The sequence below is a fragment of the Mustelus asterias genome, unplaced genomic scaffold (assembly GCF_964213995.1).
Source record: "Mustelus asterias unplaced genomic scaffold, sMusAst1.hap1.1 HAP1_SCAFFOLD_2205, whole genome shotgun sequence".
NCBI lineage: Eukaryota > Metazoa > Chordata > Chondrichthyes > Carcharhiniformes > Triakidae > Mustelus > Mustelus asterias.
In genome coordinates this window covers 18958-32711 of record NW_027592150.1, presented here as the reverse complement: position 1 = coordinate 32711, position 13754 = coordinate 18958, and the positions used below count along the sequence as shown (strand labels likewise).

The 13754-nt window shown below is 41.2% G+C and overlaps 1 protein-coding gene across 3 annotated transcripts in view; it reads right to left on the bottom strand.

Annotated features, from left to right (window-relative positions):
- parlb (presenilin associated, rhomboid-like b) overlaps positions 1-13754 on the bottom strand; it is a 40356-nt gene that overhangs the window by 17255 nt on the left and 9347 nt on the right. For all 3 annotated transcript variants that reach the window (XR_013496980.1, XM_078207317.1, XM_078207319.1), the window contains exons 3-7: positions 13581-13629; positions 9800-9895; positions 5386-5535; positions 3487-3557; positions 2163-2264 (exon numbers count right to left, since the gene is read on the bottom strand). Coding sequence is in view for 2 of the 3 variants with exons in the window: in XM_078207317.1 (XP_078063443.1) it covers positions 2163-2264; positions 3487-3557; positions 5386-5535; positions 9800-9833 (357 nt within the window). In the remaining variant the exon portion in view is untranslated. The remainder of the gene's footprint in view (positions 1-2162; positions 2265-3486; positions 3558-5385; positions 5536-9799; positions 9896-13580; positions 13630-13754) is intronic.

Here is a 13754-nt window from a genome sequence, read left to right as displayed (position 1 = left end):
TTTTAAGACCCTAGGATGAAGTCCATCAAGATCCAGGGAAGTGTTAGCTCGCAGACCCAACAATTTGCTCAGTACCACTTCATTGGTGATTGTATTTTTTCTAAATTCCTCCGTCCCTGATTTACAGCTATTTCTGGGATGTTACTTTTATCGTCTATAGTGAAGGTCGATGCAAAATACCTGTTCAATTCATCTGACATCTCCTTATTTTTTATTACTAATTACCCAGACTCACTTTCTATAGGATCCAGGCTTACTTTGTTTACTCTTTTTAAAAAATATTTATAGAAACTCTTACTGTCTGTCTTTATATTTCTATCTAGCTTTCTCTCATACTTTTCCTTCCTTATCAATCTTTCAGTCATAGTCAGAGATTTACAGCATGGAAACAGGCCCTTCGGCCCAACTTATCCATGCCGCTCCTTTTTTTTTTAAACCCCTAAGCTAGTCCCAATTGCCCGTGCTTGGCCGATATCCCTCGATAGTCATCTTACTCATGTAACTGTCTAAACACTTTTTAAAAGACAAAATTGTCCCCGCCTCTACTACTACCTCTGGCAGCTTGTTCCAGATGCTCACCACCCACTGTGTGAAAAAATTGCCCCTCTGGACCCTTTTGTATCTCTCGCCTCTCATCTTAAACCTATGCCCTCTAATTTTAGACTCTCTACCTTTGGGAAAGGATATTGACTATCTAGCTGATCTATGCCCCTCATTATTTTATAGACCTCCATAAGATCACCCCTCACCCTCCTATGCTCCAGAGAAAAGGTCCCAGTCTATCCAGCCTCTGCTTATAACTCAAACCATCAAGTTCTGGTAGCATCCTAGTAAATTTTTTCTGCACTCTTTCTAGTTTAATAATCCCTTTTCTACAATAGGGTGACCAGAACTGTACACAGTATTCCAAGTGTAGCCGTACCAATATCTTGTACAACTCCAACAAGACGTCCCAACTCCTGTTCAATGTTCTGACCAATGAAACCAAGCGTACCGAATGCTTTCTTCACCACTCTGTCCACCTGTGACTCCATTTTCAAGGAGCTATGAACATGTACCCCTAGATCTCTTTGTTCTATAACTCTCCCCAACACCCTATGATTAACTGAATAAGTCCTGCCCTGGTTCAATCTACCAAAATGCATCACCTCGTATTTATCTAAATTAAACTCCATCTGCCATTCGTCAGCTCACTGGCCCAATTGATTAAGATCCCGTTGCAATCTTAGATAACCTTCTTCACTGTCCACTATGCCACCAATCTTAGTGTCATCTGCAAACTTACTAACCATACCTCCTATATTCTCATCCAAATCATTAATATAAATGACAAATAACAGTGGACCCAGCACCGATCCCTGAGGCACACCACTGGTCACAGGCCTCCAGTTTGAAAAACAACCCTCTACAACCACCCTCTGTCTTCTATCATCAAGCCAATTTTGTATCCATTTAGTTACCTTATCCTGGATCCCGTGAGATTTAACCTTATGCAACAACCTACCATGCAGTACCTTGTCAAAGGCCTTGCTAAAGTCCATGTGGACAACATCAACTGCACTGCCATCATCTATCTTCTTGGTAACCCCTTCAAAAAACTCAATCAAATTTGTGAGACATGATTTTCCACTCACAAAGCCATGCTGACTTTCCCTAATCAGTCTATGCGTCTCTAAATACCTGTAGATCCTGTCTCTCAAAATATCTTCTAACAACTTACCCACCACAGATGTGAGGCTCACCGGCCTATAGTTCCCAGACTTTTCCATGCAGCCCTTTTTAAACAAAGGCACAACATTGTGGTTCAGATAATAATCCAGAGATTATTACCTCTGAGGTTCTGCTTTTTAATTTAGTGCCGAGCTCCTCGTTGTGTCTATGTGTAACCTCTTTCCTAATTTTACCAGTATCCTTGGTACCTAACACCACCCATACCTGGTTTAGACTTGGTTTCACTCAGAATGCTATCAGGAAATAAGTACTGACTTGCCAGTGTTAATCACATTCCAAGAACTAATAACTGAATTCTTTCTGCGCATGAGTCGATTCCATCGTTCTCCTATTTCTTAGGTGATAGGATGTGAGCAATAACTAGAAAGATACATCCCACTTTTCCAGGCAATAAATAAGTTGCAACTAATGGGTGCAACCAACCAACTTACGCTGCTGGCTGTGAAGGTGAACATTGGCAGCAGGATGATAGCCAGTTTCGCTTCAGGCATTTTGGAGCAGACTGCAGCAAGCACGGCCATTATTGCACCAGACTGGAGTGAAGAAAAGAAGATAGTAGACGAAAACAAAAATCAAAGATCTGACCCACATTGTCAATATTTGCATATCAAAATTTTCACTAGGCAATGTGGTGAAAATGACCCTGCGTGTTTGTTGCTGCTGTACATCACCAAGTGATTGTATACTGGCTTCACACTCAATGTCTCCTCACAGCCTCTAACACAAGCTTTGGGAATGTGCTTCAGCATGTCACAGAGAACTCTGCAGTTAAACTTTTGTATACAGGGCTAGGGATCTGCCCAGCTGAAGGGCACTCAAGTGATTCAAAATAATTGGCAATGGGTGTAAGAGTGATGTGAGGAAATTTATTTTTGCCCAGAGGGTAACTGGAGTTTGGGATGAACATCCTGACAGGGTGGTGGAGGCAGGTTTGATTGAGGTGTTCAAAAGGGCCTTGGATTGCTATCTTAAAAGAAATAATGTGCCAGGTTATAGGAATAGTGCAGGAGAATGGAACTCAGTAGAATGCTCCGTCAGAGAGCCAGTGTATACTCGATGGGTCGAATGGTCTCCTTCTCCACTGTAAAGATTCTGTGAATCCGTCTTATGTGATTCAAAAAGCAATGGCAGAGTGGAGGAACAATTGAACAGTGTTCTTAAGATCATCAGGTCCATCGTAAGGAAAAGGAAAGAGTAACAGGAACATTAAACTATTAAATGTTTATGAAGCAGATTTCAGGAGAAGGTGGCACACACTAAAGAATGGATTGTGGCTTTTAAAAGCAGTAGGGTGCTAACCAGGTTGGGAAACAAGACTGAAGTAACCAAGTTACCAAATAGAAGATGAGTCAGGTTTTTTGATTTAATACAGACAAACAAGCAGTAAAAATAGGCAGGACATTAAAAAAAGCAAGACTTGATGGAGATATAGAGGGCAGGGGAGCATCATAATTGTGACCAAGAAAGGCTGCAGGAATAACTGACTTAGATTTCTTCATGGTCTTATTTGACAAGTCTCTTGTCATGAGACACATTGTTGATTAGAAGGAAGGTGTTCCAGATGGCTCTGGATTTTTTTCAGCCTTGAGATTTTCAATATTTCATTAAGAATATCTTTTCAATAGAAGGAATTGTATAATTACAAACTGTTTATTACAGCACAGTTATAGCTCCCAGGACATCTCCACTATATTACACCAGGACACAACCTTATAAAAACAATTTAAAGCTTGTCAAAAGGTTTGGGTCACTTACAGCTCCAAGTGATGCTCCTAAGCGGCCAGTTGCGGTTTTGTAGACATAACTGGCAAATGTGGAAATAACACCTAGAAAATCACAAGAGGCAGAAAGCAATAAACATCATCACTGACTAATAAACAGTGTTGGTTAAGTAACAAATGAAACAAATGCAGGAATTGGTCAGAGAAAAATATCAGGGCTTAGGTTGATTCTAGAAACTTATGAACGAATTAAACTGTCCTACAAAAATATAACTCTATCTTCTTCTGCTGACATGGTATAGAAATAACACGGAGCTGAACAATAAAGATGAGCCAGGTCCTAATTCCACTGCTGTGCTTTACTAAGCTATTCAATCTTAGGCAGGATAGAAATGATGATCCTTTAATAAGCCTCAGTGTCCTTGAGAAAGGAATTGATGGTAGAAAGGACAACTCCAATCTCACATGCACTGTGTGTGCCCAATTTGCCTCCACCCCCCCACTAACTCAAATACTGTTATATGTTGCCTGAACTCCACTACGAACTCATACACCACGTCCCCTCATCACTGGGCCCTCTACCTATTTAACTGCAGAATATTCTGCAACAAATCACAATCTATGTTAAAGACCGTTTTATTTGTCACTGTGAATCAGCCACCCAGAGCATTGTTGATACTTTTGTCTAGCTAGCAACTGTATTCACTTAAACACAGTTGTGTTCACTCATATATAGCTGTGTATATAACTCATTATATAGCTATATTCACTCGTACAATAGCTGAGCTCACTCTTCTGATCTTTCTTTCTGTTCCAATAAGTTAACAGCATTCTACTGGCTATAGAGAAGATTGCAGACCCCATCCCTTTCCCTAGTTGACTCACTGTTCTTAATAGAACCTGCTCCACTCTGCTATACTGTGATGGTTGGCATCAACTTTTATATTTAACATTTATGTCAAATCATCCACTTTCTAGACACCAATTAGACTTCTGATTCGTTTGGTACCTTTTCCATTATCCTCAAGGTGTGGACCTTAAAATTTTATTCCTGCCCTATTATGTTTAAAGTCAAAATCTACTTATCCCTTACACTACACTTGGTCCACCTTCCCTCCTTGAAAACATGGTCATTAGTCCAAATACTTTGACTTTTCAAGGCTTTGGATATCTTTAAATCCCTTTTTAGAATTTGTCACTATACACATGTAAACAGCATGTTACTATCTGTTTTTTGCACAAAGCTATGTTGAGGGCTATGTAGTTTGATCTCATATGCCTCACCTCTGTTATAGTTGATGACGTCTCCTCGCTCTTTCCCCCCAATCCATCACCAGGCACCCCAATAAGTCAGGATTTTTTTAAAGCATTTATCTTCTCTTCCATCTGCCCCATCTCTTACCCATGACAGCTCCACCAGCTCTTTTTAATCTTTTGATACTCTGCCACTCAATGTCTGCTCCAACCTCAAAAGCCTCACACTGATGTTACCTGCTACGAGGTTTCACCATATCCACTAAACACTTCTTATTGTTAATATTCTATAAAGCAATTCCATAAAGTTCCTCCAAGAATCAAATCTTGTTGTCAAATCTAGGGAAGTACTATCATCTCACATTCCTGGGCAGGATACAAAAAAATGCCAATTCTTCTACTAGTCTTGTGTCTCTTTCCTTATTGTCTTTGCCATTCTGATTTTTTTTTCCACTTGCACCCCCAAGATTGAAATACACCAGTGGTATAGATTTTCCTTCTTCCTAAAATCTTTGTTGAAACAAAGGCTCCTTGTACTGCCTCTTAATCTACTTAATTCTTGCTCAAAATGAATGTCCTACTTACACAAACATAAATTGTGCAGGGAAAAATATCAGAATGAAAAGCAGTTTGTTCAATCCTAGCTCAGATCAGAAATCACAGTACAAAAGTGTGTTACCTGCCGATAGGTAGACAGCCATGAACTGCTCTTGCCCGAGAAGTGACACTATACTGGAGGAGAAACTCCACAGCACATACATGTTTGCTGCCATGTGAAAGAATGAGTAGTGGCTGAACGTTGACAGGACCATGGGCAAGCACAACGCCTCTGAAACAAGAAGAAAAATGGCCCATGAGTTACAAACATTCTTGTGCAATGACAGCCCAAACACTGTGACCAAACAAAGCAGTGTGATTTACAGTCATATTGGCGTTCGCCATGGGAATCTCCCATCTATGGGGGCAACTGAGTGGTGCAACATCATTAATGCTAAACCAGTAGCACAAAGCATGAGTCAGAGAACTGGGATGAAAATAACTACAATTATACTTGTCCAAATCAAATGTGCAGGGAGCAATAAAATTATGTTCTAATACTTACCACACAAAATCATGATAGGAACCAAGTACATTGTAATTTCAGAGTCAGAGTACAGTTACATTGTAACTTTAACATTAGGATGTATTAGCACTTTGTCCCAGATTTTGTGGTTAAAAATAATGATGAGCCTATGAGCACCCCCATTATTACAGAGTAAATCAGACACCAACTTCTAGGATTCACATATGTGCAGTTAAACCCTGCGTCTTCATAAGCTTTGCAACACTGGTACCTCACCAAGAGAGTTGACATGAAATGTGTGAAGATGTGGTCCTCAGCCAGAATGAGTTACGGTTTGACCATTCAAGTGTAAGTGAATTTTTAGTTTAATTATTACCAATCTCTTGCCACTGAAAATTGATTTTTACATCTTTGGAACTTCATTCCTTCAAATTTTAAATAATTGTGATTTTTCAAAATTTAATTTAAATTTCTTTCTGAATCCAATGCTCTTTAGTTTGCTTTCCATAAATTACACTTCCTAGGATAGATTGTGTGTTTCTGTGTAAAGATTCTTCAATATGATAGGGCACAGGTCCTTGATCCCCTGCAGAGGACAACACACTAAAATGTCTAAATATCATAGGTTTCCACACAAAAGCCTTACTGAACGTCTGTGAACAGTTGCAAAGATAGCAAATGGTCAGTGCCTTTCAATCACCTCTAACTGAAAAATCCAGGTAACTTCAAACAGTAACACTGTAGCTTTAATATCAAACTTCATAGAATCTCTACAGCGCAGAAGGAGGCCATTCAGCCCATCAAGTCTGCGCCAGCATTCCAGTCATTTTACCCAGGCCCATCCTTCTGCCCTATCCCAGTAATCCCACACATTTGTCATAGCTAATCCCCCTACCCTACACATCTTGGGACACTAAGGGCCAATCCACCTAACCTGCACATCTTTGGACTGTGGGAGGAAACCGGAGCACACGGAGGAGACCCATGTAGACATGAGGTGAATGTGCAAACTCCACACACAGTCACCCAAGGCTGGAATCGAACCTGGGTTCCTGGCGCTGTGAGGCAGCAGTACTAATGACTGTACCACCGTGCCATCCCTTCACATACACTATAACTAAAATATAAGAGTGCTCAAGATTTATCCCAATAATGCAAACCAAGAATAGCCTGTCTGAAACATGAAATGAAGCTCATAGTCCCAGCATTAGTGCACAAGTAGCAGACCAGTCATGAACACTTGAGAATCTCAAATTAAAGAACACATTTTCCTTAAAATATATGTTTAAAAGTATAACGCTACTTTTTGATCCACACATTTCATTCTGTACAAACTGCTGAAAGAATAGATTTCAGACCAGTGTCACAGCCTTGAGCAGACATGATAATTTGCAACAAACAAATGCCCCTCCATTCTCTCTCTTACTTTCCAGCAAGGATCCCGTCTGAGGCAGACATCATTATTCACTCTCTTCCTGCTTGCTGATATGAAAGTGAAGAATAACTGCTTGAAGTGTGACCAAGTGGAAAGAAAAATCAGTAAAGCCTGTAATTAATGTTCAGACCTTCAATTTAGCAAAAGCCATACAGTAGATTGTAACAATCACACTGCCCTGCAACCTAATTTGGGTACATCCTTAAATGCAAATATACATAAATTAACAGATATCTAATGGCCTTTAGTACCCAAAATCGACCAGGTCAGCCACAGTTTGGATTACAGACAACATTAGGCCCTTCTACATGCCAAAAATTGATGACAAGAAGGCTATGGCAGGTGAGGACCTAGAAACTATTATCACGAAAGAGATAGTGTTGGGCAAGCTAATGGGGCTAAAGGTAGACAAATCTCCTGGCCCTGATGGAATGCATCCCAAGGTACTAAAAGAGATGGCGGTGAAAATGGCAAATGCACTAGTGGTAATTTCCCAAAATTCGGTGGGCTTTGGGGTGGTTCCCGCAGATTGGAAACCAGCAAATGTGATGCCACTGTTTAAAAAAGGAGGTAGAAAGAAGGTGGGTAACTATAGGCCGGTTAGCTTAACTTCTGTAATAGGGAAAATGCTTGAACCTATCATCAAGGAAGAAATAGTGAGACATCTGGATATAAATTGTCCCATTGGAAAGATGCAGCATGGGTTAATGAAAGGAAGGTCATGTTTGACTAATTTAGTGGAATTGTTTGAGAACATTACAAGTGCAGTGGACAATGGGGAACCTGTGGATGTGGTGTATCTGGATTTCCAGAAGGAATTTGACATGGTGCTGCACCAAAGGTTGCTGCATTAGATAGAGGTGCACGATGTTACGGGTAATGTATTAGCATGGATAGAGGATTGGTTAACTAACAGAAAGGAAAGAGTGGGGGTAAATGGGTGTTTTTCTGGTTGGCGATCAGTGACTAGTGGTGTGCCTCAGGGATCAGTGTTGGGACCGCAATTGTTTACGATTTACAGAGATGATTTGGAGTTCGGGACCAAGTGTAGTGTGTCAAAATTCGCAGATGACACTAAGATGAGTGGCAGAGCAAAGTGTGCAGAGGATGCTGAAAGTCTGGAAAGGGATATAGATAGTCTAAGTGAGTGGGCAAGGGTCTGGCAGATGGAGTACAATGTTGGTAAATGTGAGGTCATCCATTTTGGTAGGAATAATAGCAAAATGGACTAGTATTTAAAAAATTGCAGCATGCTGCTGTGCAGAGGGACCTGGGTGTCCTGGTGCATGAATCACAAAACATTGGTTTGCAGGTGCAGCAGGTAATTAAGAAGGGAAATGGAATTTTGTCCTTCATTGCTAGAGGGATGGAGTTTAAAAACAGCGAGGTTATGTTGCAGCTGTATAAGGTGCTGGTGAGGCCACACCTAGAGTTCTGTGTACAGTTTTGGTCTCCTTACTTGAGAAAGGATATACTGGCACTGGAGGGGATGCAGTGGAGATTCACTAGGTTGATTCCGGAGTTGAGAGGGTTTGCTTATGAAGAGAGACTGAGTAGACTGGAGCTATACTCATTGGAATTCAGAAGAATGAGGGGAGTCTTATAGAAACATATACGATTATGAAGGGAATAGATAAAATAGAAGCAGGGAAGTTGTTTCCACTGGCAGGTGAAACTAGAATTAGGGGGCATGGCCTCAAAATAAGGGGAACAGATTTAGGACTGAGCTGAGGAGGAACTTCTTCGCACAAAGAGTTGTGAATCTGTGGAATTCCCTGCCCCGTGAAGCAGTTGAGGCTACCTCATTGAATGTTTTTAAGGCAAGGATAAATTTTTGAACAATAAAGGAATTAAGGGCAGGTAATTGGAGCCGAGTCCACAAAAAAATCAGCCATGATCTTATTGAATGGCGGAGCAGGCTCGAGGGGCCAGATGGCCTACTCCTGCTCCAAGTTCTTATGTTCTTATGTACTTCTGTTCCAGCAAGTACTTTTGGTCAGATACAGAATGAACTAGATGCTCACTGTAAAAAGCAAACAATCCTGCCCCAGATCAAAGTTTGATAGAATAACGCTGCCTCTACATTTCCCATACATGTATTAGATACATGGTTAAGCTTCCTCTGCACTGTACCTTCAAGCACTCCCGGACAAGGTACAGAATGACCCCTCACTTCCACAACATCTCCTCAAACATTCCCAAAACAGGTGACCCTCCCCCCTTCTCATGGTCTCCTCGAATATTGCCATGACAGGTACAGCATGGGGGGGTCTGCAGAGTGAGGCTCCTGCTACATTGTCCCATCAAACACTCCAGGATCTGTTACAGAACTGACAGAGGCAACAACAAAAGATTATGGTCATTTAAGTCAGGGCTGGATTCGATGGTCTAACCTTTCTCATATTCAAATTTTCTGCATTATATATTTAGATAACTTATAAAAAGTACTTGACTGAAAGTGTGTCTTTCAAAAGATACAAAGGTTAAGCTCCAAGTATGCAAAGAATTCCAAAAGAAAGCTTGGAAAGCAAATTGAAAATGGCTGTAAATCCTGATGGGCGTAAATTATAAATCCTGAATATTTGTCACACTTACTGGAAGCAGGATTAGAGGTGAAGTATTTCACCATGGTTCGCTGCAGCGAAGGAACTCTCCACAAACAGAACACTAAAGCATTGGTGGCTATAATCCCTGCAAAAGAACAGAATTACTTCAGAGACTGAAACTATTTAATTGCTGAGTAAATCAGTAAAGCAGCACTCAAGGTGCACGAGTTGACAGGTAGGGGTAGGCTTCGGGTTTTAATAATTTCCACAATATGTGTAGCAGCTGCTGAGAGCCAGGCATGTTCGGAGAGCTTAGGACTCCATCCTCAAACTTTCACAACACTGTTTTAACATGATCTAAGAGCAAACCGAAGTAGAGGTGTTCTAAAATAAAAACACCAAATACTGAAATAACAGCAGGCCTGTTAACATCAGGAAAAAGGTCAATAGGATTTACTGGGTTAGTGCCAGTTTTCTGCTGTTACCCGAGCAGGCAAAGGTGAAAAATTGGGTGGAAATTTGTAACTTGAGATTGATGCCTGTTTGTACAGTAATAGTGAACTCCAGGCATCACTTCTGGCAAACACTCCTGCTTAAGAGGAAGTGGCAGCATTGGAGCAAGGCGGTGATCAACCAGTAGCATAGCTCACGGCACCATCCAAAATGCTGCTTTTGCAGCACAGGTCACTATATCCAACTACAGCTATTACTAGGAGAAGCATAATACACGTAAACATTTAGAAAGGCACAGAAATTGATGCTGGAGCGATGATTAATGGATAGATCACCAGCAATATATTCAGATCCACAACTGTTGGTACAATCAAAGCCAAAGTGCTAACAGACTAAGCTACAGGTGTGATCAATTTACAGATCGACAGCAAGGAGTGGAATGGGTTGCAGAGTAATCAATGGACAGACTCACATCAGGGAGTACAATCCAGATAGGGACTATTAATGGAGAACTCCACAAGTGAGTACAATCCATACAGGCCTGATTCATGAACAAACTTGGTTATCTCTTTAGGCCCGACCCTTCTTCAGCCCACCTATTTATAAGTATATTGTTGATGATGTTAACACCACAGTCTGCCCTGACCTGTGGATAAAGTGCCTGGAGACTCCAGAAAACATGTGGAATATTGAGGGCTGGTAAAATGGAAATCTCTGGGTGTGGGGTTTGGAGTTTTACCTGTTCAAATCAAAAACTCTTGTGCAGCTAATAGCCTTCTGCATCAAATGTCATTTAAAAATAAATTACTGAGACAAAGCTTTTTACTTGATATTTTTATAGACAGTCAGTCTATAAAATTTTACCCCCTTCGTGGGCCAAGACCAATTGTAAAAATTATTTTCCAGTTCTCAAAAAGGATGTACACCTGAAAAATGATCTTGTCTGTTGTATACACAGTAAGCTGTCTGACCTGGTGTGTTCCCAGCATTATCTGTTTTTAACTGCTCACTGATCTCATGCTATTTGCTATATCCTGTTACATGCAGATTTAACCGTGGGTCCATTTCAGGAGTAGCCTACATGTTGTGTACACAGACTTTTCTTTAAAATGGAGTTTTAATAGGATTTCCAGGTGGAAGGTAAGGTAACTGAGCCATAGAGAGCAGGTGGAGCCACCCATGGTCAGCATTGAGTTATCTGCTCTCAGCTGAGGTGGTGGTAGAATTTTTACAATTGGTCTTAGCCCACGAAGGGGGTAAAACTTTATAGACTGACTGTCTATAAAAATATCAAGTAAAAGACTTTGTCTCAGTAATTTATTTTTAAATGACATTTGATGCAGAAGGTCATTAGCTGCACAAGAGTTTTTGATTTGAACAGGTAAAACTCCAAACTCCACACCCAGAGATTTCCATTTTACCAGCCCTCAATATGCCACATGTTCTCTGGAGTCTCCAGGCACTTTATCCACAGGTCAGGGCAGACTGTGGTGTTAACATCATCAACAATATACTTATAAATAGGTGGGCTGAAGAAGGGTCGGGCCTAAAGAGATAATCAAGGGAGGCCCGCACCACAGGAGAGAGCAGCCCATGTCTAGGAAGAAAGCAGAAGGTCCATTACTGGGGTAAATAGAAACAGGCTTGCAGGAGATCTGAGGCAGGTCCAGGTTGATGAGTAGAGTCAAGGCACAGAGTTAAGAATGGAGAGGCATATCACAAGATCTGGGAAGACTAGGAAGGAAACAGTCCGACATCGGGAGATCTGTGGACACTCAATATGAACAGAGAGTGAAAGCAGCAGCTTGAGTGGACTTCTGCAATCCCAGGCTGAAACACTGACAGATCATCAAAATCAATAAGGGGTCTAGAAAACAAAGATAAACTGTTTTGATGTGCAGAAGGGTTGAGAACTAGAGGCCACAAATGTAAGGTGACTGGTGAAAAATCAAGCAAGTGGTTAGAATCTAGAAGGTGCTGCCTGAGAGTGGAGGTAGATTCAATCATGGTTTTAAAAAGGGGATTGGATAATTATCTGAAGAGAAAAAAAATCGCAGGGGAAATGTTTAAAGTTTTTCAAAGTTTATTTATTAGTGTCACAAATAGGCTTACCTTAACACTGCGATTGTTACTGCGAAAATCCCCTAGTCGCCACACTCCGGCGCCTGTTTGGGTACACTGAGGGAGGATTTAGCATGGCCAATGCACTTAACCAGTATGTCTTTCAGACTGGGAGGAAACTGGAGCACCCGGAGTAAACCCACGCAGACACGGGGAGAATGTGCAGACTCCGCAGAAAGTGACCCAAGCCGGGAATCGAACCCGGGTCTCTGACACTGTAAGGCAGCAGTGCTAACCACTGTGCCACCAGGGGGGCATGGGAGCAGCTGTGCTGCTCATGTAAAGAGCTAGAACAGGCAGGAAGGGCCAAATGGTTTCCTTCTAAGCTGTAACCATTCTATGATTCTACATGGTTCCAACATATGAAGGAGATCAGAATCACAGCAGAAAGGTTTGATGAGGGTAATTCTGATGGCAGACAACTTAGATCGGACAATATCAGGTCTGCTGATATTGCTTTTGGAAGTTGAAATTGGGTGAATTGTGTAATGGACGGCTGATCCAATGTCACCCAAACTAAAAATCAACACCAATTTTTTAATAGAAATCATAGAATCATAGAAACCCTACAGTGCAGAAGGAGGCCATTCGGCCCATCGAGTCTGCACCGACCACAATCCCACCCAGGCCCTACCCCCACATATTTTACCTGCTAATCCCTCTAACCTACGCATCTCAGGACTCTAAGGGGCAATTTTTTTTTTAACCTGGCCAATCAACCTAACCCGCACATCTTAGAAGGCTGATAGTTTTGAATTGTGTGGAGATTATGTTTTGAATGGCACAGCTCCACCCTGTGGTTTCACTGACATGGTGCAAAAAGATATCACTTATTTTCCACAGCACAATGTTGCAGTGGCAAACATTAAAATTGGAATACAACAGTAGTACAACGAACGGGCTCTTGCAGTGAAAGAAAGTGCAGCATGTGTCGCTATTGCTTAAAAAAAGGTCAGCAGAATTTTAACTTCTGCACTTTCAGTTTGGAACATTCTTTTGCAGCATTTGAAAGTGCCATCATTACCCCTCATTCAAATCTTTGACTCAAGGGGATATCATTAAAAATTACTTGGTATCTAAAGCAACTGCAATAAAATCTCAAAATAGTTCTGTATGTCTTAAAAAAGAACAAGTAAAGCATCATAGCGGAGATGGCCGAGGTGGGTGGTGGACTTGGGAATGAAAACTACATCTTCAATATTCTTCACCACTTTCTCTCGACTTTTTCTTGAGAATCCATTGCATTTAACACAAACCTGTGACGGTCCTCTGTCCCTCAGTAAGGCTGTTCCACCACTGGTTCACCTAAAACACAACAACAATTGATTTTGAAATATCTGAGAGCAGACTGTTATACAATGGCGCCATAGTAAGCAGCATAGACAGAAGCATAACATTAGAGAGAGATGTTAACAGATTAAGCTAATGGG